General features: G+C 43.9%; 2 protein-coding genes across 2 annotated transcripts in view; one reads left to right on the plus strand and one right to left on the minus strand.

Annotated features, from left to right (window-relative positions):
- Positions 1–12,950, plus strand: part of LOC135977030 (olfactory receptor 5AR1-like) — a 127,333-nt gene extending 114,383 nt beyond the window's left edge. The window contains exon 2 of the mRNA XM_065575613.1: positions 12,894–12,950. Coding sequence (XP_065431685.1) covers positions 12,894–12,950 — 57 coding nt within the window. The remainder of the gene's footprint in view (positions 1–12,893) is intronic.
- LOC135977162 (olfactory receptor 5AP2-like) lies at positions 4,794–5,732 on the minus strand. The gene has a single exon (XM_065576439.1). It carries the CDS (start codon positions 5,730–5,732, stop codon positions 4,794–4,796), a length of 939 nt encoding a protein of 312 aa, XP_065432511.1.
- Positions 12,951–26,968: the final 14,018 nt, after the last annotated feature.

Consider the following 26,968-nt stretch of genomic DNA (forward strand, 5'->3'; position numbering starts at 1 on the left):
CCAGTAAACTCAGATCATCTGAATGTCACTGGTTTGGGGTCAGCGGGCACCGACGTGGCCCACCAGTGACAAGTTCCCCTGCTATCCCAGCATCCTCTCTGGTAGCACATCCCCTGTTTCCTCCAGGGGAAGAACAAAGCCATTTGAACCTGCAAACATGTCTTCCTTTCCATTCCAGCCTTGTTCTATCAGGCTGACATGGCAATGAATGTTGTGGTACATACCTACCCTGAGTTCAAACCCTATCCATTTCACCTTGGCTCATCACTAGGTCGGACACAAATAGAGCCTGTAACTGCCAAGTGTCACTTGAGAGGGGAATGATGTTACATTTTTCTGGCCTGTGAGTTCTTCTCTTACAGTGATTTCATGTAAACCCCAAAAAAGCTGGCCAATTCAGCTCTCCAAAATCACCTCTTTAAGTCTTATCTTATCCCTTATATAAAACCGAGCAGACACCTTAGCAATAGACAGGATCTCCCTAGACTGGGACAGAGAGTGGAAGGTAAGTGCCATTTTGTAGTAAAGTAAAATTTGGAAACTTCTTAGAATACATATGTCTGGGCCAATCCTGAGCACCTTACTTTTACTCAGCCCTTACTTAGACTTTAGCTGGAAGTTTGCCTGGGGTAAGGCATGAGTTAATAAAGATGGGATGTTGGCACCAAGTCAGATAAGGACTTGCATGACTTTAATGGACATGTCAATGATAAATATGCAAGGAGGAGATATTTCACTCTACTCAGAAATGGGATTGCTGCTAATCTAACCCTGCCTTTCATATTTACCTCCCCAGGGGCCAAAATATTAGAGCAAAGAATCCTGGTAATGACCACAATAGACATGCTGGTATCTAACTAGCAAAACAGCTAACCCCTCATTTCCTGCCCTGGGATGGAAAAGATGGGTACAAGGAGCAGCTTTGAAACAGTGAGCCGGGAAGGTGTGAATGAGCCAGAGCTGCAGTTCAGTTTTGGCAGCATTATTGGCGTTGGCCCTGTCTCAACCCCATGGGCACTAACACCCAGTTTTCATGAACCCCAGTGCACTGCTATAGCTAATTTCCAGTCGTTATTACAGAACTATTCCATTTTCAACAGGAAAGAGGGGAGTCTGGTGGGTCTGTCTCTCAAATTGTTGAAATGGCCAATCTCATGATAACGGACAAGGCACTTTCCTAGAGTGTTACTCGCTAAACTGAAGCTGCCTCTAGCAGTTTTACAAATCCTGTGTCTTCTGTCTTTTAAAAGCAAATCACTGCGGATCCTGCGATTCAGTGATAATGGCCACTGGGGACAAATACAGGATTTTATGCCCCAAACGCAAAGAGCTGGTAGAAACTATTCAAAGAGACCCTGACAACATCTTGGATGAGTTACTTGCCCAGTGCATCATTATAGAGGAGTACAACAGCATCAATCAAAAAGAGGACATCGTGATCAAAATCAGGAAGTTGTTAATTCACATACAGAAAAAAGGGGAGTCAACCTGCCAGCAATTTCTGGAGTGTTTAGAAATCCTCTTTCCTGGCATCAATCAGAATTTACAACCTTCTGGCCATGGTAAGTCAAATCCCTTTCTGTTTTATTTTTCACACCAAAAAACAGAAAACAAAAAGGTAATAGCCATAACACAGAGGGAGAGAAAGCATATTTCCCAACTATGGCAAAACTTTGCATTATATATGTACATGAATGAAATGTTCTGGCTGAGCATTTAAATTCACTGCTGCAGTAGTTCTCCAGATAATACTTCCTGGTGATCAGTTTGTATGGTTTTACTCAATATTTCATTGCTTTTGTGGTTTTGATGTGGGTGTTGTTTGTCCTTATCAACCTTAACTGTTTTGAATGATTTTTTTACATTTGAAAATAAGGGGAAAAAAATTAAAAATATAAAACTGGAGACATTACAAATAGTACACGGAGACTAGTTTTAAAGCATCCCCTTCCCCAAGTCTCACCCAAATACCCTCACCATTCCTGCTGCAAGTTCAGGTCTGACAAACCATGTGTGATTTGTGAAATTTGGTCTTTCAACTGGCAAACCTTTTGTGATTTGCCAGCCAGGGCTGCTGTCAGAGGAGCACATGATGTGGAAGCCATGTTCCTCAGAGCTACTCAGGTGCCACCTTCCCTTCCAGGCCACCTGTGATATTTGGAGAGTTCTGTTTTTCGCATATCTCCCAATTGTCCACCCAATAGCCTTTCAGTTAGGGCAGTCACCTGTGATGTGGGAGGCCCGTTTTCAAAAACCCAGTCTGGCTGATTTGGAGCAGGGACTTGAACTTAGATCTCCCGCAGTCCAGTAGGCTATTGGCTATAATGGGGTGGGGTCTCTCAGCTCTCAAGGGATGACCTAGCTCAGGGACCTAACTCCAGGAGACGGTTTACAGCTGAGAATCCTGAGCAGATACAGGCATCTCTCTCTGGCCCAGAGTTAAGTATCTAATTACCTTTGAGGGGCAGGGCTTAGGCCCCACCCTTTTCAACAGCATTTCATTTTGGCTCCCTGCTCAGCATGCTGGTTCTGTGAATCCCATTCCTAGGTGTCTACACTCCCCATGCATTATAAAGGGAGCCTGGGATCCTAGCTCAGGGCTGAGGAGTCCAGTGGGCGGCAGGGCACCTAACAATTATGTATTGCAACGCCTAAGTCCCTCTGTGGATTTAGTCCCCCACTGTCTGTAGTTGGAATGGCCATCAGAGAGATACAATTAAGGACTCTCTGCCATTGCAGACCATAAATCTCCTGCATACTTACAGATCTGAGGCTCCCCACTGACACTCCTCTGACTAATTTGCTCTGACAAAGTTTCAACATTATTAAAATGAAATGTTTAGACATTATCAGAATGAAACTTCTTCATGGTCCCAAAGTGAAATTGTTCCGAATTGTGGTTTTTGTGGGAAATGTCAAAATATTGGCTCTCTGTTACAATTTGGAATGAAACGTGGGAATTTTCTGAGGAAGAGGGATAGCGGTTTCTGACCAGTTCTATGTCTAACACAGCTCTACCAATGTTTATGGAGTGCTTGGCTGACAGGATGTTGAATGGGGGTATATGCCATTGCCTCCGATGGCTATATTCCTTGCCTGCTGCTCAGCCAGCACGGGGGGGGAGAGGGGGGGAAGTTGCCGTTATTGACTCTGATTCTCTCCTGCCTTGCTTCTTGTGCTATCGTTTATACCTGATCACAGTGACTACTAAAGTGGGGATCAACTACCTCAAATACTCACTCAAATACCTAATTCTGGGGGAAAATAACACTGAATCGGAATGATTTCAGCCTGTCTTCACCTCATGAAGAAGAGCTTCAAATATATAAAGTCCTTCAGAGAGAAATTATTTTAAAAAGCCAACTAAATAAAGTGGATTGAATATAGAAAAACCAGTGGCTAGGGAACTGGACAATCTGGGCATCCTAGAAGTCCGGGAAGTCTCAGATCCTGAGGATGCAGGAAATTCTCCAGTCCATCAGCACAGCAAGCAGGCAGCCTGGGCAACTGGCTGTCCAGGAAGATGGGGATCCCAGGGACCAGGTAGGCTGGGGAGCCTGAGAGCTTGGAGGAACAGGGCTGCTTGCCCACCCACTCATCAGCCAGCACGCATGCACATGGCCTGGTAGGAAACCAGGCAAGAAGACTAGGCTTCCCATGGTGCATTTTAATTCAGTCTGTAAATGTGTGGCCTCCTCCCGAATGTCTCTTTGTGGCTTTGAGGCAGCCCTGCAAGTGGCCCCTCGTCTCAGTTTCCCTTTTGGGTAACTCCAAGCTCTTCATTTCAGGCTCTTACTCAAACAGTAATCATCCTGGGGGCCAGTTCCCCAGGCTGCCTGCCAGGTGTGCTGCCAGGGGGTGGGTGTGGGGGTGACTGCCTGAATACCCAGCATCTGGGATCTCCCTGACTTCCAGGGAAGTACTCCATATCATCCCAGTGCATACAGTCCTTGTTCTCCCCATACCCCAGTGTCCTCCATCACAGCTTAGCTCCTTAGCTGTCCTCTTCCTTCCCTGTGCCAGAACAGTCCCCTCCCGTCCCACCGTCCAACCCTTCCTTCTCAGGTGCAACCCCCCACTTCCTAGTGGGCACTCCCACATCCTTGCCAGGGAGCATCCCTCACTCCCCTGGCCCTTCTCACTGTCCATTAGGGTCCAGCTGTTCTGCAAGGAAACGTCAGGACATAAGCCTCTCTGCTGCTCCACCTTCCTTCGGCCCTCTCTGGACATTGGCTGCACTTCTCTGGGTTGGAGCCAAAAGGCATCTCCCTCTTATGTTGCTCCTGCCTTCTTTCTCACCATGCAAGGCCCAGTGACAGGGGTAACAGCAGCAAGATCTCACTTTTCCCTCATCCCTAGAGCCAGTTGGGAATTTTCCATTGGGATGATCTTCTGGTAGAACATACCTTTCTCACAAAATTTTAGGGAGGAAATTTTTATTTTTGCTGATTTTTTTTTCCATTGGAGAAGTCGAAAGGACAGGACTCAGCTACCTTCTTGGAAAGTCCATGCCAATCTCGTATTCTACCAACAGAGAGGAAATGAAATTGGGAAGAGCCTTCTAGGCGGGTGGCCAGTCAGCCAAAAAAATCCATTTTGGTTTTCCCAAAATGGAATTTTTCAGAATTTCCCTCCCACAAAGTATTTTGAGATTTTAACTTTTTGTCCTGAGTTAGGATGATTATTTTTTTTGAAATCTCAACATTTTCCATAGGAGAGAAATTCCATTTTCAGGCCAGCTCCTCTCGCTTCTGTTTATTATTAAATGATGAAACTCATCCTCTTAGTTAGATTCAGTGAGGAATAATTTTCTGGTATATTGTCTTCCTCAAGGCGTCCTTCACCTCCTTGTTCCTCAGGCTGTAGATCAGGGGGTTCAACATGGGGATCACAAGGGTATAGAACATGGACACCACTTTGTCGTACTCTGATGAGTTGCTGGATGTGGGTTGTAAGTACATAAAGAACAGAGCCCCATACAGTATGGACACAGCCATCAGGTGGGAGGTGCAGGTGGAGAAGGCTTTGCGTCTGCCCTCGTTGGAGCGGATCCGCAAGATGGTCACCATGATAGAAACATAGGAAATGAGGATGACCAGGATAGTACTTAGTGCAGCTACAGCAGCAAAGAGGAAATGCACTGTGTCACCCACGCGAGTGTCAGAGCAGGAGAGTTTCTGGAGTGGGGGGATGTCACAGAAAAAGTGATCAATGATATTGGGGCCACAGAAGGACAGGCTGAACAAAGAGCCTGTATGCACAATGGCATTAATGGAGGCATAAATGTATGATGCCACTACCAACTGGACACAGACTTTCCTGGACATAATGAGTGTGTACATCAGCGGCTTGCATATAGCTATGAAGCGATCATATGCCATCACAGCCAGAAGTAAACCCTCAGAGTTCACAGAGAAGGAGTGGAAAAAAAATTGCGTGGCACACCCAGCAAAGGAAATGACTTTACTCTCTGCTAAGAAGTTCACCAGTGCCTTAGGGGCAATAATGGAAGAGTAAGTGATGTCTACAAGGGACAAGTTGCTAAGGAAAAAATACATGGGGGTGTGTAGCCGCGTCTCGATCCTGATCAAAGAGATCATGCTGAGATTCCCCGCTAGGCTCATGCTGTAGATAAGCAAAAACATCCCAAAGAGGACAGCTTGCAGCGATCGACTGCCTTTGAATCCTAGAAGGATGAACATGGACACTCCAGTATGATTGCCATGCGCCATATATTCCAGGTGTGATCGATGCTGTTGGGGTAGAAGAAAGAAACACAGCCAAGGTAAAGCTTATGATTCAAGATGAACTGCATGGGGCTGGGAGGTGGATACCACCATTGTGAAATACAGTAGAAAGCCAAGATACAAAAGCCAAGTTATGCTGGTCCGGCTGTGTGACATTTGCAAACTTAAACTCATGTCATGTGAGTCTGTATAATTGCCAAGATTTTTACTCCTTTTAAAGAAAAGAGATTATAAAATAAAATAGAAAGATCACTTCAGAATTTTCAAAGTCTGCATCCCTGGCATTGGCAAATATAGCTTCATGGTATTCTATGGCTAGGCATCATTTGAAAGGAAGTAGAGAAACTAGAAAGGATCCGGAGAGGGGTGACAAAGGTGATCAAAGGGATGGAATGCGAGCAAAGGCTGAAGGAACTGGGTATGTTTAGTTTGGAAAAGAGGAGATTAAGGAGGTACATGATAGCCATCTTCAACTACTTGAAACACTGCCATAAAAAAATTGGAGAAAAGTTTTTCTCTCTTGCCACAGAGGGCAGGACAAGTAGCAGTGGGTTCAAACTACAGCACAGCCGATTTAGATTAAACCCCAGGAAAAGCTTCCTAACTGTCAGAACAGTTGGGCAATGGAACAGACCTGCCAAGGGTGGTTGTGGAAGGTCCTTCACTGGAGGTTTTCAAAAGGAGGCTGGATAGCCATCGATCTTGGGTGGGTCAGACACAACAAACACTGCATCTTGGCTGGGGGTTAGACTAGAACATGACCCATGTGGTCCCTTCTAACCCTATGGTTCTATGATTCTCTGAACTCTGCAACAACCTGATATAGAGCAGAAAGGTGGATGAGGTGTTTGAAAACCAGCCTTATATTGCAGCGCTAGCACCCTTCCATAATTAAATCATCAGTTAGGAACCAGGATATATTTATGACAAGTCAGCCAAAACCTCACTTTTGGAATAAAGTCCCAGAGTAAATTCAACAAAGACAATTCTTTTGGAGATAACTAAGTTAATATTCACAAAGGGGGTGTTCACATAACTAAAGAGGGTATGAATGAACTGCAGAGTTCAACAAAGGGAGGCTGTAGTTAAACCATGGTTGAAAGAAGCCCTCACACCCGTTCTGGCCCCTGGCACTAGCATGGAACTGGCATAACTCAGCGAGGAATCAGAAGCAACACAAGTGGGTTTGGCAAAGATCACCATTCAAGAGAAAAACAGTCTACTGAACAGTGATACGACTAAAACTTCTCTCTCTCTCTCCTCTCTCTCACGTTCACTATGGCAATATCACCCTCCCACTTCACCTGGTATCAGAGCCCAGGCTCCAGTGTGAGCCTGAATGTCTACACAGCTATTTTTGGCCCTGTAGCGCAAGCCACACAAGGCAGAATCAATTGACCTAGCCTCTAAGACTCTCTGCCACGGGTTATTTTTCCTTTCTGCAGTGTAGACATACTTTGAAGCTCTGTTAATCTCGCTCGTGTACCCAGAGTGCGTGGAGACAGTGCTTTCTTTCTCAGAAGATATTTTGAAAGCAGAAACATTAAGCAGCTTCATAGTGAATACACACCCGATAGCCACCTAGAACTCCACAATGAGATGCCCCAGTAGCAGGGAGTGTTGGTCAGACAGCGTCCAGGGAGACGGTTACTTGGAATCCAAGTGGGTCCAAATGTGCTTGTTCTTCCACTTCAAGCTAATGAGAAAATCTGAAATATACACGAGCTTTTTATTTTCGTTCCATTATCTCTGTGTATCCACCCTGAACCCTAGCAGAGACTAGTGCGTTGGGGGAAGCCAGTGCTGCCCGTTTTGTACAGAACGTTCTTTCTACAGAGAGACACCATCTCTCTCTAGGGCTGCCAATCTAGAATATTTCACCAGCAGAAAACCTGCTCGAAGAAGTTTAAAATGAAAACATTTGTTGTTCAAAAGCATGAACTGCATTTACAAAAAAAAAAAAAAAAAAATCCCTTGCAACTTGATTCCTGGCAAACAAGGGGTATTTTTATCTTACCTTTTCCTTTTTTTTTTTTTTTTCATTTGAGGAGCGTATACAATAACTTAGCTCACTGAAGCACATTGGGCCAGATCCTTAGTTGGTATAAATCATCACAGCTCTATTGCGGTCGATGGTACTATGAGAATCGACAACAGCTGAGGGTCTCTAGCCCCATATATGACACTCCCCCCAAAAAAATCACATGCCGCATTCAGGGTAGTTTAGGCTTTTTATCCCATTTTACTGCACATGATACAATGAGAGATAATCAAGACAACATTTTGGTGGTAAAAGAGTCACCATTTTCAGAAGAGAAAAAACAACTACCCTGTTTCTCAGTGAAAAGAATGGATCTGGGTGTATTTACCAGGTAGCTGAAGAAAATAAAACATTTTGTTTACTCACATTAGTCTTTGTCCTGTAATATTAAAGCTGCCTGTTGCAAGAGAGACATCATCATCTTTCTCGGAGTCAAAAAGTGTAATTAGAGGCAGGGCATATTTATTTGGTCTGCAGGCATTTGGAGACAGAATCCCTTAGAGCTGTCAATCTCACATCTGCAAAAAGAAGAACAGGAGTACTTGTGGCACCTTAGAGACTAACAAATTTATTAGAGCATAAGCTTTCGTGGACTACAGCCCACTTCTTCGGATGCATATAGAATGGAACATATAATGAGGAGATATATATACACACATACAGAGAGCATAAACAGGTGGGAGTTGTCTTACCAACTCTGAGAGGCCAATTAATTAAAAAAAAAAAAAAAAAAAAAACTTTTGAAGTGATAATCAAGCTAGCCGAGTACAGACAGTGTGATAAGAAGTGTGAGAGTACTTACAAGGGGAGATAGTCAATGTTTGTAATGGCTCAGCCATTCCCAGTCCTTATTCAAACCGGAGTTGATTGTGTCTAGTTTGCATATCAATTCTAGCTCTGCAGTCTCTCTTTGGAGTCTGTTTTTGAAGTTTTTCTGTTGTAATATAGCCACCCGCAGGTCTGTCACTGAATGACCAGACCGGTTAAAGTGTTCTCCCACTGGTTTTTGAGTATTTTGATTCCTGATGTCAGATTTGTGTCCATTAATTCTTTTGCGTAGAGACTGTCCGGTTTGGCCAATGTACATGGCAGAGGGGCATTGCTGGCACATGATGGCATATATCACATTGGTAGATGTGCAGGTGAACGAGCCCCTGATGGTATGGCTGATGTGATTAGGTCCTATGATGATGTCACTTGAATAGATATGTGGACAGAGTTGGCATCGGGGTTTGTTACAAGGATAGGTTCCTGGGTTAGTGGTTTTGTTCAGTGATGTGTGGTTGCTGGTGAGTATTTGCTTTAGGTTGGGGGTTTGTCTGTAAGCGAGGACAGGTCTGTCTCCCAAGATCTGTGAGAGTAAAGGATCATCTTTCAGGATAGGTTGTAGATTTCTGATGATGCGCTGGAGAGGTTTTAGTTGGGGGCTGAAGGTGACAGCTAGTGGTGTTCTGTTATTTTCTTTGTTGGGCCTGTCTTGTAGGAGGTGACTTCTGGGTACTCACACTTCTTATCACACTGTCTGTACTCGGCTAGCTTGATTATCACTTCAAAAGTTTTTTTTTTTTTTTTCTCTTAATTAATTGGCCTCTCAGAGTTGGTAAGACAACTCCCACCTGTTTATGCTCTCTGTATGTGTGTATATATATCTCCTCATTATATGTTCCATTCTATATGCATCCGAAGAAGTGGGCTGTAGTCCACGAAAGCTTATGCTCTAATAAATTTGTTAGTCTCTAAGGTGCCACAAGTACTCCTGTTCTTCTTTTTGCGGATACAGACTAACACGGCTGTTACTCTGAATCTCACATCTGGCACAAAGGGCATCATTAAAATGCCCTTTAGGTCACATGGGAGCAGTAGATAGTGGGATGCCAATCTGTCGGCTTCTAACTTTGTTCAAGTTCTTTGAAGCGTTGATGCTGCTCTCCATCCCTTTCCCCTGTTTTATGCATTCCATAAATCTGAACCTCCCCCTAGCAATAATTACTTCCAGTCAGGAGTAAATGTGGAAAAGTTTATTGAAAATGCATTTTCTGTTACAGTTATTTAATCATTTTGTAATTGCAGAGAAAATTAGAATTGAGTCATTCCTAACACTGGTTTTTGAGAGCCCAGAGATAGAAACTTTATAAGCAGTTTGCAGATAGAATGCAATGGATTGGGATTAAGATGCTTTTTTCTTTTCTTCAGAGATGTCTAAAAACCTGGGATTGGAGTGGCAAAAAATGGCTGAAGATCAGGGTGAGGGGCACTGGCAGACTTAAGGGTTCAGAAAGGGCTGAAATAGCATAGAGTGATGCATAGAGTAATGGGATGAAGGGCATGGCTGGGGCATATCTCACCCTATATAAGCGATAATGCGTGTGTCTCTCTAGTAGTGATGATGAAATGGAATTAAAAAATACCAGGATGAGCATGTCATGACAGGGACTAACGACTTGTGATTCTACTATGGAAAATCATTCCTGATTTATCTACTATAATTCTTTCATTTTGTTGACAAAAGAGTGAATATGGGGGGAACCATCTGACATAGTATACTTGGACTTTCTTTGACAAAGTCCCTCACATGAGGCTATTAAGGAAGTTAGGTAGTCATTGCTGCCATAAATGAGAAACAGGTTACGCCACAGAAAACAAATGCCCAGATCCTCAGAGATGTCTAGACCCCTAACATCCGTTGATTTCAATGAAGTTAGGAGCCTACCTACCTTTGCGCATCTGGGCCAAAGAGTAGAATAAACAGTCAAATATTTATTAATGATCTGGTACAGGGAGCGAGCAGTGAGGTGGCAACATTCGCAGATGGCATGGAATTGTTTTGGTGAGTACAGGCTGGCGAATGAGAGTGAAAACTTCAGAGGGACCTAGCTGAAAGTTGTGGGAATGGGCAGCTCAGTGGCAGGTGAAGTTAACTGTTGACAAAGGATTTGAACAGCTCACGCAAAATTCTGTGTTCTAAGGTCAGTAACTGCCAGTGAAACATTCTCTGGTGTTACTGTGAAGAGCTGAATGACAACTTCTCCCCAGGGAAATGGAAAGTTGGCAAATTCAGATCTGAACCATGGAAATACTGGCGTTAGTCACAAAACAGGGGAGTTTTTACACAGCAAATTTGTTTTTGTTTTCTAAGAAAATATTAAACCCCAGAAAAGTTCAGCCTAAAACTTTTGGCTGAAAACCAAAAATGTCTCGTTGGAAATGATTCCCTGTGGCCTTAGGGGAATTATTGTTTGGGTGTCTCATGTGGCAATTCTCCTTAAAGAGCTGGGGTGTCTGGCAGGACTGTATCTCCCATTGTTCGGATCCTGGGGTGCCCAGCCTATGGCCTGCAGTCCATATATGGACCACCAGAGCATTTTCTAAGGTTTGCAGCCCACTTCAGCACAATCTACTGACGGCCAATTCAGGGGCGCTGGAACAATTTTTGTAGTGGGGGTGCTGAAATCCCCTAGGTCCAGCATATAGAAGAGAGGACCGTTAACCAAAAAGTGCTGCTCAATTTTAATTATTATAATTATGTATTACAATGGTCCCTTCTGGCCTTAAAATGCGCAAATCTATCTTATCCCTTACGCCCTCTGATGTTTTGGTTTTGCTTTCCTGACTAGCGCTGCACATAGGAACATAGGCCCCGATCCTCAACAGAATTTAGGCACCTAACTCCCAAGAATTTGGACCATAAGAAATTGTCTTAATGGATCAGATTACAGTGGTGCCCAACCCTATTATACAGGAGGGCCACATGAACCAAACACTGGAGGGCAAGCAGATTCTACACATTTTAATAAGATTTAAAGTCACCTGTATTGCGTTATATTTTAAGTTCAGCTTGTTTCATGTGTCTTTGGGTTGTTTCTATGGACAGGACTGTCTATTTACACACATGTGTAAACTAAAATGATGTAAACATAGCGCCAAAATACTAATGAATTGGCCCCTAGGTGCTGCTGCTGCACCCCCTGGCTTGAAGTGGTTTCCATCCTGTACAGGGCTTACTGTTTGGTTCAATGGCTTCCAGCAGCCCCACTGTAAAAACTGTTCCAGCGCCCCTGAATTGGCCATCAGTAGATTGTGTTGAAGTGGGCTGAAGACCTTACAAAATCCTCTAGTGGTCCATATATGGATTGCAGGCCGTAGGCTGGGCACCCCCGGATCCGAACAATGGGAGATAGAGTCCTGCCAGACACCCCAGCTCTTTAAGGAGAATTGCCACATGAGACACCCAAACAATAACTCCCCTAAGACCACAGGGAATCGTTTCTAAAGAGACATTTTTGGTTTTCAGCCAAAAGTTTTAGGCTGAACATTTCTGGGGTTTCATATTTTCTTTAAAAAAACACAAATTTGCTGTGTAAAAACTCCCCTGTTTTGTGACTAACACCAGTATTTCCATGGTTCAGGTCTGAATTTGCCAACTTTCCATTTCCCTGGGGAGAAGTTGTCATTCAGCTCTTCACAGTAACACCAGAGAATGTTTCACTGGCAGTTACTGACCTTAGAACACAGAATTTTGCGTGAGCTGTTCAAATCCTTTGTCAACAGTTAACTTCACCTGTCACTGAGCTGCCCATTCCCACAACTTTCAGCTAGGTCCCTCTGAAGTTTTCACTCTCATTCCCCAGCCTGGACTCACCAAAGCAATTCCATGTCATCTGCAAACTTTGCCACCTCCCAGCCCGGTTAGGCAGACTCACTTTAGCTCCTCTAGAGCTAATGTGTAAAACTTGGTGTTTAGACATTGCGGCACTGGCAGTGGCTCTGGTTAGCCACATGAGCTCAGACTCAGGGGTTGTGGAGGCTTGGAGACAGCCAGCTAGTTTGAGCTGCCACGGGTGCAGCAATGTCCACATGACTACGTGTAGCATGCTAGCTTGAGTGCACGCTCTGAGCGGCCGTACAGACACACCCACAGGTGCTGTAACAACGGGCTGCTTGGAAATTCTCTTGGTTCAACAGAGACCTAGCACAGAAAATATAATCCAGGGACTCAATCCGATGTTTAAGCATATAGAAGAGAGGACGACAAAGTGGTGTCCATGTTCTATACCCTTGTGATCCCCCTGCTGAACCCCCTGATCTACAGCCTGAGGAACAAGGAGGTGAAGGACGCCCTGAGGAGGACAATACACCAGAAAATTATTCCTCACTGTATGTAACTATGGGGACTGTTTTTTTACTGATCAGTACTGGAGAGCAGATATGAGCTAGTTCTCACTCGTTAAGTCATTATGCAGAAATTTCTGTCATCATGTGACTTACAGGAGAAAACAATACGGAAATGGAACTTGAGCCAGATAATGAAGAAAGGCGCCATTTCCCTTGAAAAACAGTGTCCAGTAACAGTGGTACAGCTTCTCCTTTATGCACTGACATGTGATTTCTGCAATATAGGCATCTCCCCCTGCTTGTTCCACTACCTTTGAACTATATTGGTTAGTTCAGCAGATGATATAAAGAGGAGATACTCGGATACTGTAATTGTTTTTGTTTGCCACTGCTATTAGCTTAGTTCCCACAGCCCCCACTTAAAATCACTGTACAATTAAATAAAGGGAGGTGTACACGGAGAGATGTTTTTTATAAATAGTCAGACAGATGGTTATGTTCAGGGACAAATAGCTAGACACTAGACAGAGACAGATGTTTGTATATGGGGATAGATAGAGAGATGGTTATGTGTGGGGACAGGTAGACAGAAACACGTCATTATACACACACATGAGAAAGGAAGGATGGTCCAGAGGTTATTGCACTTGCCTAAGTCTTAAGGGGTCTGAGTTTAAACTCCTCCTCCACTTCAGACTTCCTTTGTGACCTTACGCAAATCAATTATGGCCAGATTTTTTAAAGGGATTTCAGTTCCTAACTCCCATTGAAATGAATGGGATTTAGCTGCCTAAATACCTTTAAAAATCCTGGGTTCAGTCTCCTTTTTCCTCAGTTTTCACTTGTAATATGGAGGCAAGAGCAGGGGCGTTGTAAGCAAGAGACGAGAAGTAATTCTTCCGCTCTACTCCGCGCTGATTAGGCCTCAACTGGAGAACTGTGTCCAGTTCTGGGCACCACTTTTCAGGAAAGATGTGGACAAATTGGAAAAAAAATCCAGAGAAGAGCAACAAAAATGATTAAAGGTCTAGAAAACATGACCTATGAGGGAAGATTGAAAGAACTGGGTTTGTTTAGTCAGGAAAAGAGAAGACTGAGAGGAGACATGATAACATTTTTCAAGTACCTAAACGGCAGTTACAAGGAGGAGGGAGAAAAATTATTCTTCTTAACCTCTGATGATAGGACAAGATGCAATGGGCTTAAAGTGCAGCAAGGGCAGTTTAGGTTGGAGATTAGGAAAAGCTTCTGTTGTGGAAAAATGACCACGCGTTGTGTTTGAATCAGAATCGCCTGAGGCCTTTTTATTTTCATGCATGCATGGGGGGTACCAGTAAACTAGCAATCCCCCCAATTACAGAATCTTGCACAGCTTATATAGCATAAAACCACAATTACATGATACATACTGTCTTATCAGCATTATTGCCATATTTGGAATACACTCTCCATAAAAGGAATATAGCTTAGCAAGCTTTCCTGTTTTTCACAGTCTGCCTTATTGCGGTTTCTAAGCTTTCCTGTTTTTCACAGTCTGTCCTACTGCGATTTCCAGACTTCTCCAAAACTGTCAATGCAGCACTATGAATCACAAGTCTTATAATTATAGATAGTTCTGCTTTTATACTTTTCCTCTATTCTGCCTCTAAAAACCTTTCACCTACAATAGACTTCACTAATGTTCAGGTCTGAACCAAAGTTCAGGCCCTAGACAACTAAAGTTTAGGCCCTAGCAAATTTTTCCTTCACAATTTCCCCCTTTGGCGCTTCCAGCGCCATCCTTGGCCTAAACTTCCACATTCATGAGCCCTCTAATTTCTGTCTTTTCCTTTTCTCTTATCTCATCCCAACTTTTATCATAAATCTCATTAACAATCATTAAGGCTACCTGCTCTCTCGCAGTAGGCTTAGCAGAAAAATTACAGGCACAACAATATCCCTTGCAACAACAATAACAAAAACATAATCCTAAAACAAACAATCCTAATATAATAATCAATCCACTTATAACAGCAACATGATGTGGTTCGTATACAATTTTGGTTACTGCACACAACATGTCTTGACTAGTACACAAAGAAGACAATCGATAGGCGGTCTGAAAAGCACCTTTTTCTGTTTGATATACGTTCTCGAGGATACGAATTTTTCCTTGTAAGTCAGAAATTTTTTTAATCTTGGGCAACAATAAAAGCAAATTTTGGAAACGGTCGGGTATCAGAGAAGTCCAGTTAAAGGGCATCTCATACCAGAGAGGAGATTGAAATATTTTATCCGCCGGCCAGTAAATGACCTGGCTACTGGCGACCGTGGAGAGGTGAAAATGGGTGTTGTGCATGATATGGGCTTTGATAATCACACAGCTGTCATTTGCCTGGAAAATTATTTCTCCTGTTAAGAGGGTCCCCAATCCCTTACCCTCCCAGCAGACATTGTCATGAACAGTGACTATTTCCCCTGGTTTAAGTTTACGCATGCATTGAAGCTGTGGGGGTTCCAATGGCCAGAGTGTCCATTGATTTCCCAATCCAATCCAAATATTGGGTGTTATTTCAGGGGCACCGACTATAAATCGGCTAGGTAAACCAGGTGGTTTTATTTCCCATATATCTCGGTGAATCACCCAGTCCCAGATGCATCCCCCCCATGGACCAGGAAGGATTCGGTAAGTGGGTGCCCATATCCCTTTAACTGGTCCATACGCCTGGAAGGAGCATTGGGACTGTACACATCTCCACCCTGAAAACCTCCAGGTATGTCTCCATGGCCACAGATCAGATGGCACTCCTGAGGTGTCTGTGAGGGCAGTGGGCCAGGCCTGGTGTTCGAGGTCACTTCGAATGGTTGCTAATTGCTCATTCAGAAAATCCTGGATCTCTGAACATGCTGTGTCCCACTGCAATGCCTCCCCAGCACCAGTGATGTTCCATACCATCTCTGCCAGAAGTCTCTGGGTTAAGGAACCAAGGGCGGAAATGACATGTAATTCACCTATCCCGGCTTGCACCTGGGTTAGTTGTGTCCCTGTAATAAGCCCTGAGGCCTTTTCTAATTGGCCCAATTTTTCTGCATGCTGTTGGTTTTTATAGATATTCCAAATTGTAGCTACACTATTAGCTCCATCCCACAGATATCCAGTCAAATCTCTTTTTCGTTTGGGGAAAGCCCATGCCCGTTGTTGGGCTATTCGGAGAGCAGCCCCCCTTGAACAGTTATAATATTTAGAAGTAATTTGGAAACTAGACAAAGGTAACATAAATCTTATGGTTCCCAGGGTGGCATTGATTATTGTCCATCGATTTCCATATATATCCCTTTTAGGGTTAGTCTTATACCACATTTGCTGACTGAATACCTTCACATATTTTTTGAAATCGTTAACTCTAAAAACATAGGGTGGGGCATACTGCAATAAGGTACAGGTTACATCAATGGTCACAGGGATTGTGTGAATACAATTAAAATTTCTTGAGGTTGAACAGAGCCTTTGGGTATATATTTGCCCCCCTTTTAACTGAGTGACTAAATAACAAAAGGGACCTTTCCCTGTTGAGGTGTTACAAACCCCAGGGATGGCCATCATGTCTACCTCCCTATAAAATCCCAAGTTCAGATTTCTTGGGTTTCCTGGTGGTGATATCAAAAGTTTCTATCTCTACCATTCCATTTGTTTTCCACTCAATAGTTCGTTCATAAGATCTATTTTGGATATTAAAAAACAAAATATCTTTACAGAATTCCGACAAATTACTGAGATGGGAGGGTCTTGGCCAGTGGATTTCAGAAGAATATATAGGCCTACTGATGTCTGGGTATACCACAGGACTAGGGGCAACGGGGGTTTTTTTTGTGGCAATGAGGGGTTGTTGTAGTTTTTGATATTCGTTGTCGGGAAGCCAATTGGGGAGGACAATACATGCTGATGGTACTTGCCCAAAAACACAGGGTGCAGCCTGTGGAATAAAACCCAAGATCCAATCCGTGCCACATTCCCAAGAGTGACCTCCACAAGTCCCTCCCTGCCAATGGATAATACTTCGTTTCTTATACCAGGGCCAATTTTTAATGTCCTTTATAGTTACAAAATTTTGGGCCTGGCTGGGTTTGGCAGAGCGAATATTTCTTTTCTTCCCACGGGGTGATGGTCGTGGTTTAATACAATTTTTAGGGGTGGTTACTTGTTGGGTTTGCTCTAGTGGTTTTGTAAACTGGTTCACAGACACGGGGGTGGATGTTATCAAGGAGGTGCTGGAGATCGTAGATGCCCAAAAAAACATAAAGGTATCATGAAAATTCAACAGTAATAACAAAAGCATAGTTACACATATAAACCAAATAGAAGGCATGAGCCACTTTCGTACCATGGCTGATTCTTTTCTTCTAGCCGTTGGGTCGGTCATGGTAATTGAGGTGCCAGTGGGCGCTAGGCTCACCACTGGACTTGCAAAGGCGTTATTTTGGCCTTTTAGGCTGGAGATAAGTTGACCCGTTGTCTTTTCCTGAGATTATATCTGGGTTCCTTATCAGAGCCGGGGGAGGGATCACAATCACTGTCCAAATTGTCTCTCAAAACAGGTTTTGCAGGATGTAATTCTTCAGCGTCTGGGTCTAACGGTGGCGATATCTGTTTGCAGTGTGAGGCATGGACCCAGTTAGTTATTCCCTTACACTTGATGGCAGTGTGGGTGGTTAACAAGATCTGGTAAGGGCCTTTCCAGCGAGGCTCCAAAGCAGTTTTCCTCTGGTGTACCTTTATATAGACCCAATCTCCAGGCTGTAAGGGGTGGCACGGAGTATCAGCTGGTTCAGGCAAAGCACTTTGGACCTGTTTGTGAAGAGATCTGATGCATCTTATTAGAGTCTGACAATATGTCATAATGGTATCATCATTCAGTTGTAAGTCCAAGTAGTGTTGGAGTGGGGGAGGGGATATTGGCATCCTCATGGGTCTAGCCATAAGGATCTCATGTGGGGATAAACCATGCTTACGCGAGGGAGTGCTTCTCATATACATGAGAGCGAGGGGAAGGGCGTCAGGCCACTTTAAACCAGTTTCCTTACAGATCTTAGAGATCTTGTTCTTTAGTTCCCCATTTTTTCGTTCCACTGTCCCCGCGCTCTGGAGATGGTGAGCACAATGCAAGTGCTGGGAAATGTTGAGAGCCTTGCAAATCTGTTGCATGATTTGGCCTGTAAAATGGGTTCCTCTATCGCTGTTAATTGAGAGAGGCAGACCAAATCAGGGAACAAAGTCCTTTAACAATTTTTTTGCTACAGTTAGAGAATCGGCCTTTACGCAAGGGTAGGCCTCTATCCATCCGGAATACATACAAACACAAACAAGAACATATTCATAAGAACAGCATTTGGGCAGGTTAATAAAATCAATCTGAATATTCACAAAGGGTCCCCAAGGGGCGGGATGTCCAGCAAGTCTGGTTCTTACCGGTTTGCCACTGTTGTGGGCTAAACAGGTGGAACAAGAGTTACAATACTGTTGAGCCATAATAGGAAAATTTGGGGCATACCAATGCTGCAATACTGATGCAATCATTCCCCCTTTGCTTATGTGAGCCACACCATGGGCCACATGTGCAAGATAGGGGAGTAACGCCTTGGGCGCCACCAAGCGGCCAGTAGGTGAGCGCCACAAGTTATCTGGATATAAAAAACAACCATTTCGCCTCCATCTTATTTTCTCAGATTCGGGAGCCGAATCTTGCATAATAGCTAAATCTTGAAGGGTAGCAGCTATGGAGGGGGGTTGTAAAACAAAAACAGACTCAATTAAAGCCGGAGACCCAGAAAGGGCCGCGTGCTTGGCAGTAGCATCTGCCAAGGCATTTCCTCTAGTAACATCATCATAGGGTTTTTGATGAGCAACACATTTCACAACTGCTATGATAGAAGGGAGTTGCAGAGCAGAGAGAAGAGCCTCAACATAAGGTCCATTACAAATTTTTCCCCCTTTTGAAGTGAGAAATCCTCGGTGTTTCCAGAGCTGTCCATAATCATGGACCACACCGAATGCATACCGGGAATCCGTATAAATAGTAACAGATTTTTTTTTTGCTAATATACAAGCTCGAGTAAGAGCAATCAATTCAGCAACCTGGGCAGAACGGGCTTCCGGGAGAGAATAAGCCTCCACAGGCTCATGTTGGGAACAAACAGCATAACCAGCAACAAGCAAACCCTCCGGATTTCTAAGACAAGACCCATCTACATAAAATAGTAGATCGGGATTATGAAGCGGGGTATCCTTTAAATCAACTCGGGGGGTAGAAAGCTCAGCAGTTACAGTGAGACAATTATGTGGTTCTCCATCAGATGCGATAGGGAGAAGAGAGGCAGGGTTGAGGACAGGGCAACGAGAAAGAGTTACATTAGAAGCATTTATAAGCATCATCTCATATTTAGTAAGTCTAGAATTAGAAAGATGCTGGGTATTCCCCTTTAAAAGTAAAGCCGTCACTGCATGTGGAACAGCGACGCACAAAGGGGATCCGAGAACAAGAGTAGCAGAAATTTCAACTAGGACTGCAGCTGCAGCCACCGCCCTGAGACAAGGGGGAAGTCCAGTAGCTACTGGATCCAGAGGGGAGCTATAATAAGCAATGGGCCTCTGAACAGAACCGTGGGTTTGAGTAAGGACCCCCTGAGCTATTCCCTCTCTTTCATGAAAATAAAGAGTAAAAGGCTTTTGATAATTTGGAAGACCTAGGGCAGGGGCCCTCATAAGAGCCTTTTTAATTTGGGTGAAAGCTTCCTCTGTTTCAGGGGTCCACTGAAGGGGTTCTGGAATCCTATCGAGAGTCATTTTATGAAGAGGTTTAACAATAGCTGCATATCCAAGAATCCATTGTCTGCAATATCCGGCCATTCCCAAAAACCCTCTCATCTGTTTCTTTGTGGTTGGTCTAGGTACCTGAAGAATGGCCTGCACCCGTGAGGGAGATAGGTGCCTCTCTCCAGCTGAGATGTCATGTCCCAAATAATGGACTCTGGGTAGGCATAACTGTAATTTTGTCTCAGAAACTTTGTGACCCTTTCTTGCTAGTGCTTGTAAAAGCACAAGGGAATCGGTCTGTGAAGCTTCTAGTGATAGAGAAGCTAAAAGCAAATCGTCTACATACTGGACCAAGGTGGACTTCATTGGAAATACAATATCATCTAAGTCCCTTTTGAGGGCTTGAGAAAACAGGGTAGGTGATTCAGTATAACCTTGGGGCAATCTGGTCCAAGTATATTGAAGTCCTTGATAGGTAAAGGCAAATAAATACTGACTATCTTCATGAATCGGGATAGAAAAGAAAGCTGAACAAAGATCAATAACAGTAAAAAATTTAGCCGAAGAGGGAATAGAGGAAATAATAGTTGCAGGATTAGGAACAACAGGAAAAACGGGGAGAATAATTGCATTTACAGCACGGAGATCCTAGACAAAACGCCATGTTTCCTTGCCTGGTTTTTTAACCGGTAGAATGGGGGTGTTACACTTGCTAATGGTTGGTACAATAATCCCCTGTTGAATTAAGGAATCAATTACTGGCCGAATTCCTTCCTCGGCTTGTTTAGAAAGAGGATACTGTTGTACCCTGGGTAGAGATTTTGCTGGGTTTAGGTGAATTTTAACAGGTTGAGCCGTTCTAATGCACCCAACCTGGTTAGCGTGATCTGACCACAAGGAGGAGGGAACTTTAGCCAGCAATTCCTGTTGCAACAAGGAAGGGCTGGAATTCCGTTCCTCTTTTGGCATGAAGTCCTGCAGGACTGCCAAGACCTCATTGCAGCTTGGATCAGGAACTTCCAAATATACCCCATCCGGGGAACAATATATGGTACAATTTAATTTACACAGCAAATCTTTTCCCAATAGGTTAACAGGTGAACAGGGGCTAAGGAGAAAGGCATGACGGTCTGACAGAGGGCCGATAGAAACTGACAAGGGTAAAGAGACAGGATGGGGAATGGGAATATTACCTACCCCTACTGCATTTACAATTTCAGGAGTCAGAGGGAGGGAAGAAAAATCACTGGCGCGAAGGGTAGATCGCGAAGCGCCAGTATCTACCAAGAAGGAGGTGGGTATTCCTTCTACAACACAGGTTACATATGGTCCAGATTGATCCAAGGGGATAAATGAAGCGATGATGTTACCAGTCTCCTGGCTGGCCTACGGGTTTTGGGGAAGAAAAGGAGCAGGGGAAGGAAAAGGAGGTGGAGGAGAAGGATAGACAGGTTGATTGGGGTAGCGGTCAGGACGAAAGGGACAATTCCTTTTCAAATGGCCCTCTCGTCTACAATAAAAACAACTAATATTACTTTGTTCCATAGGGGCTGAACCATTATAATTCTGTTTGGGTTGTCCTTTTTTACCTCCTATCTTCCCATGGGCTTCCTGCATTTTTTGGACCTGAAGGGCTAGCAACTTAGTCTCTGTATCTTCCTTTTTCTTTTCAAGTTGACGATAATAATGCTGGGCTGCTGCTAATATTTCCTTCAGATTTTTTCCCTCCCAGTCGACAATACCTATTTTTAGCTGGTCACCCAGTTTCTGATTAAGTCCTTGCACAAAAGCTGCTACCACTGCTTGCTCAGCGTCCTCCTCAGCATTTTTAATGCCGGAGTGTCTTTCAAATACTTGTTTAAGACGTTGCATATAATCGGCAGGATTTTCTCCTTTATTTTGCTTACATGTATTAATTTTAGTCCAGTCTGCTTTCTTTGGGCAGACCTTTAAAATTGCATCCATTATTCTATCTCTAAGGGCTGACAATTCCTGTCCAGTGCCAGGGTCAACCTCAGGCCTTCCGGCAGTATCAAAAATGCGATCTAAGGTTTCCCTGGGCACCATTCCCCTTAGGAGTTGGTTTAAATCGGCCCATGTAGGATTATAACAACTTATAACAATTCCTAATTCCTCTTGAAATTTCACAGGATCCTCCCTGATATTGGGAAATGTCTTTTTTAAATGAAATAAATCTGCAGCTGACCAAGGTGCATGCACAGTCACCGTGGTTCCCTGCCCCTGGGTACCTACGCCTGGGAGTTCACGTAGGGGATGCAAACCAGTTGCACAGTTAAGTCTTGGGGTAGAGGTAAGAGAAACCCCTCTTCCCTTGCTTCTAGTAATGGGTCCTTTAGAACTCGTGCTAGGTACCCCCTCTCCTTCATCTTCCTTCTCCTGCACTCCCACTAATGTCAATCCTCTTTCTTGACTCTCCTGTTGAAGACTTTCCAAAAATTCATTCATTCTAGCAAGAGACTTATCAAGGAGCTCATTTGTCTTATATACCATTGTAACTGGAGAATAAGAAGGCGATTGGGGATCGGTTTCTAAAGACAATCCTGTGGTTGGGGTCGGGGTTTTCTGAAGGGGAACCTGGATGGTGGAGTCTGCCACCACCCTAATCACTGCAGGGGGAGTATTTTCCCCTTGAATCTGAGTGGGGACAACAGATGCCTCCTGCCTAATGGGTACAAAAGATCTATTTTCTACATATAAATCTATAAGATCATAAGGAGGGGCTGAAGGGTTCTCTTCCTTAGGGGGCCTAGAAGGATAAAGGGATGTTTGCTCTACAGCAGGGTTTTGGGGAACGGTTGACTTCTCCTTTGTCTCTTTTAATTTTATTTTAAGTTTCTCCTGGGAGTCCTTAAGACTCCTCAATTGAGATTCACGGCGCCGTTTTTCTGTTTCCCCATACCAATTAAAATACGCATCATAATGACCCTGCCCTACTTTATTAACCAATAGTGCACCTCTGAGGTGCACAATTTTATCAAGATCAAAACTTCCCTCTATGGGAAACTGTAAATTCAGATCATCCTTGGTATACCAATTCCATTTATCTAAAAACTTACAAGTAAAGGGACTATAATTCTTATACATATAAAACGCTGGTGTGCCTTTTGGTGGGACGGCAGGTTTTTTAGACCCACCGCCCCCCATTTTCCTGAAGTCTACCTGATTGTGGGGTTTTGGTCAGCTATCCCGAGGTTACCGACTGTGAGATCCAATCTCTCAATCCCTAGGTTTCCGATAGCGTCTTCCTAAACCTATAATCCCTTTTTCCCTGATTCCTCAGCTCCCCTGAACAATATCAGGCCACTCACACGGGTCATAGGGCTTGCTTTAGAGACATTCCTGGTCGTAAGCCTCAAGGCCTCACAGAAAGCTCTGGGCGTCTTCCTATGACCCTCATTCGTTTTCAGTCATTCACACTTGCACACAAACGCTGAGGTAAGGCCTAAAACCAAGGCCTATCCTTGTGGGAACCCCGACTCCCCGCCACTTACCCGTGGCTCCTCCCGGGAAACCGAAAGGTTGTCAGGCGAGTCTGGCAGCAAAAGGTCCGTATCCAGCTTGCTACTCACCCGACCCAGGGCCTACAGACAGTCCTCCACCGATAACCCAAATAGAGATTTAAAAGGTCTCTCACCTACCAAGTGCCGGCTGGGTTCGGAGGGGAATGGTCCGCGGTCTCCTGGTCCGGTGGACAGTCTGTGGATCCGAGTCACGGCACCAAGATTGTTGTGGAAAAATGACCACGCGTTGTGTTTGAATCAGAATCGCCTGAGGCCTTTTTATTTTCATGCATGCATGGGGGGTACCAGTAAACTAGCAATCCCCCCGATTACAGAATCTTGCACAGCTTATATAGCATAAAACCACAACTACATGATACATACTGTCTTATCAGCATTATTGCCATATTTGGAATACACTCTCCATAAAAGGAATATAGCTTAGCAAGCTTTCCTGTTTTTCACAGTCTGTCCTACTGCGATTTCCAGACTTCTCCAAAACTGTCAATGCAGCACTATGAATCACAAGTCTTATAATTATAGATAGTTCTGCTTTTATACTTTTCCTCTATTCTGCCTCTAAAAACCTTTCACCTACAATAGACTTCACTAATGTTCAGGTCTGAACCAAAGTTCAGGCCCTAGACAACTAAAGTTTAGGCCCTAGCAAATTTTTCCTCCACAATTCCTAACTGTCAGGGAGGTTAGGCACTGGAATAAATTGCCTACAGAGGTTGTGGAATCTCCATCATTGGAGATTTTTAAGAACAGGTTAGACGAACACCTGTCAGGGATAAAAGCAACAGAGGGTCCTGTGGCACCTTTGAGACTAACAGACTTTCTGTTAGTCTCAAAGGTGCCACAGGACCCTCTGTTGCTTTTTACAGATTCAGACTAACACGGCTACCCCTCTGATACTGTCAGGGATGTTCTAGATGGTGCTGCCATGAGTGCAGGGGACTGGACTTGATGACCTCTCGAAGTTCCATCCAGTCCTTTGTTTCTATGATTTTCCTACCTCATGGAGGTGCTGTGAGAATAAATCCATTAAAAGCTGTGAGATGCTTCAACACAGAGGGGCCATAAAAGTAGATTAAAATGGATTTGCATGAGAGGCTAAAGTAGCTACAGAAGTGTACTCTAGCACACTGACATGTCAGGAGTGATTTTCCATGAGTCAATTTCTGGCCTCCCACTTTGAGACACCTCAAAGGAACCTGATTTTCACCCACTCTCAACAGCCTTTTTAAGGTATCTCAACTTGGGCATCCACAACGGCGACAACCCACATCACTAGTTAGTTTTGAAAACATTACAACTAAACCTTATGTTCTCGTCTTCCTGTTTGTTGCTCTGTTGTACTGAATCTTGTGTGATATTTAGATTGTAAGCTCTTTGAGGCAGGGATCTGATTTTTGAAGCCTCACGCACATTGCTGGCTGTGCTAAAATAATAATAAAAAAACCAGCTTGATGATAAATGGTAGGTAATCCATCATGTCATCCTCTGACTGTAGTATACCGGCAATAAGGTGATATTGCTTTAAATAGTCTGTAAGCTCTCTAGTGGTGCTCACAGTGTTGTGTTTTAGAAGCTGCCAGGGCAGCAATGTGTATGTTTGGGATATTTTTACTACACGTGGTTATTGGGGACTCATCTTTGCCCATATGAGTTCCTTTAATAACAATACTTGTGCTGAGAACAAAAGACACAACTCATGTGGTTTGGATAACATATTTGCATTACATAAGCACCGTGTGATGTCACAATCCTTAAAGTCCTCTATGTACGTAAGGATTCATCACACTAACGCACTGGATAAAGTCAACACAGATGTCTTCATTAGTATGCATGTTTGGTCAGTTCAGTGCAACTTTGTGTTCCAGCATATTCTAGTCCATGAGTTTAAGATTACAGACGAATGAATATGCAGACTAAATTTACTGACCCAGAATATCGCCTGGCCTTGCATCTACAAGATGTCATTTGCAACTGAGCACAACAAACACCTGGCAAACATTTTATTTCAAACTTCAACCACTTTTGAGTTACTTTGGAGCAAAAAAGCATGGACTTAATCTGTCACTTTATTCACATGCAGAAGTTGGAGAGCAGGGGAAGTTCTCTGGCCTGCGTTATACAGGAGGTCAGACCGGATGATCACAGTGTTCCCTTCTGGCCATGAAATCTATGAATCCATGAGTTAGCTGGAAGGAAGCGGGAAGAAACAACAACAGGATGTTTTAATACAAACTGTCTCAGAGCAGAGCTGTATGCAGTGTAGTTCTGGCCTTGCTGACCCCAGGATATTAGAGAGAAAAGGTGCATGATTTACTATCTTCCTTTGGACCAACTTCTGTTGGTGAGAGATACACATTTTCAAGCCAAACAGAGCTCTTCTTCAGGGCTGGGAAAGGTACTTGAATGGGGGTCCATTACAATATGTCCTAGCTATTTACGCCAAGCAATCTGTTCCACCTGGCATTTAACTATGACTCTCAAAGTACCTTTCCTGGGCCTGAGAAAGAGCTCTGTGTGGCTCAGATGTTTGACTCTCTTACCTACAGAACTTAGAATAAAGGATATTGCCTCACGCATCTTGTCTCTCTGAGCATGGTTCATAGCTGCAGTAAGTCAGTCAGTCGTAGCAAATGCTGTAGGAACAGCTCACACGCTGCCTGTCATTATCAATTGACAGTTTACTGAAGTCTTTGCGAGAGAGGTGGGTTTTATGGAGGGACTTGAAGGAATTGTATGAAGATTAAGAGCGGATTCTGACCTTGCTCTCACCAGTGCAACTCCCTGGGCATCAGGGGAGAGATACGTGGTTCTCACTGGTGAAAGCGAGAGCAGGGTCAAGCCTGGAGCTCATGAGATAATAGCTGAGACGTGTACAAGTAAATGGAACAAGAGGTTCATGAATAGAGCAAGTCACAAAGTTTCCAGTGGAATAGATCTCCATCCGAAATGGAATAAAACATTGCACGGAACCATGTTACTTATCTCAGTACTTTGAATGGAAACCAGTCAGGCTCTCTGTGCACGGCTGCTCACCTGAGGGACAGCTACAATGCCCAGTTCCCAGGCTTCCCACTCTCCAGGGTCCTCTTCCTGTGTGCTTCCTCTAGACTGCCCCTCTCCTCATATACCCCCAGGTTCCCCCCAAAGTCTCTTTCTCTCAGGACCCAGAAACGAAATGTCGGGTGGAATAGCCCATCCGCTCATTATTTTGGCCACCAATTCGGCCTAATATCTTATATACCAATTTTGATCTATTAATTTCTGGTTCCACATCTTTTGTTTTTACCAAGCATGATTTCAACATGTTCCTTGAGTTATGGACCTAATTTAGTCTCTCTGTCTAGTTCTTTGCACCTGTTTATAATATTTATTATTGAAAACTGCTTGACCTATTTTGCCAACAAGTTTTGTTATTCTAGTATTATTTTATAATGTTTCATATACTTTTTACAGTAGAGCTCACAATTGGAGCAAATTTGCAGGCCCAGTTATCACAACATAATGGCAAGGAAGGAATTTGGCTATGGGGGCGGTTTGGAGACCCTCCCTCGCCTGCCCCCTCTGCTGTTAAAAGTAGTGTATGGTTGAGAGTTGCTTTACAGTGAGGGAGCCCTACCTTAGTTCGCCCTTTGAAGCAAATAACTGTTGCTTATAGTACTTGACCCTCAACCCATTGCTGGCACAGCTAATCCCTGAAAGAGGGGTGGGGTCCAAAGGAACATCATACCCACTTCCT

Source organism: Chrysemys picta, chromosome 22 (genome assembly GCF_011386835.1).
Source record: "Chrysemys picta bellii isolate R12L10 chromosome 22, ASM1138683v2, whole genome shotgun sequence".
Lineage (NCBI taxonomy): Eukaryota > Metazoa > Chordata > Testudines > Emydidae > Chrysemys > Chrysemys picta.

Excerpts from the sequence above, each read along its gene's own strand:
- LOC135977162 (XM_065576439.1), bottom strand. The coding sequence starts at position 5,732 with ATGGCGCATGGCAATCATACTGGAGTGTCCATGTTCATCCTTCTAGGA.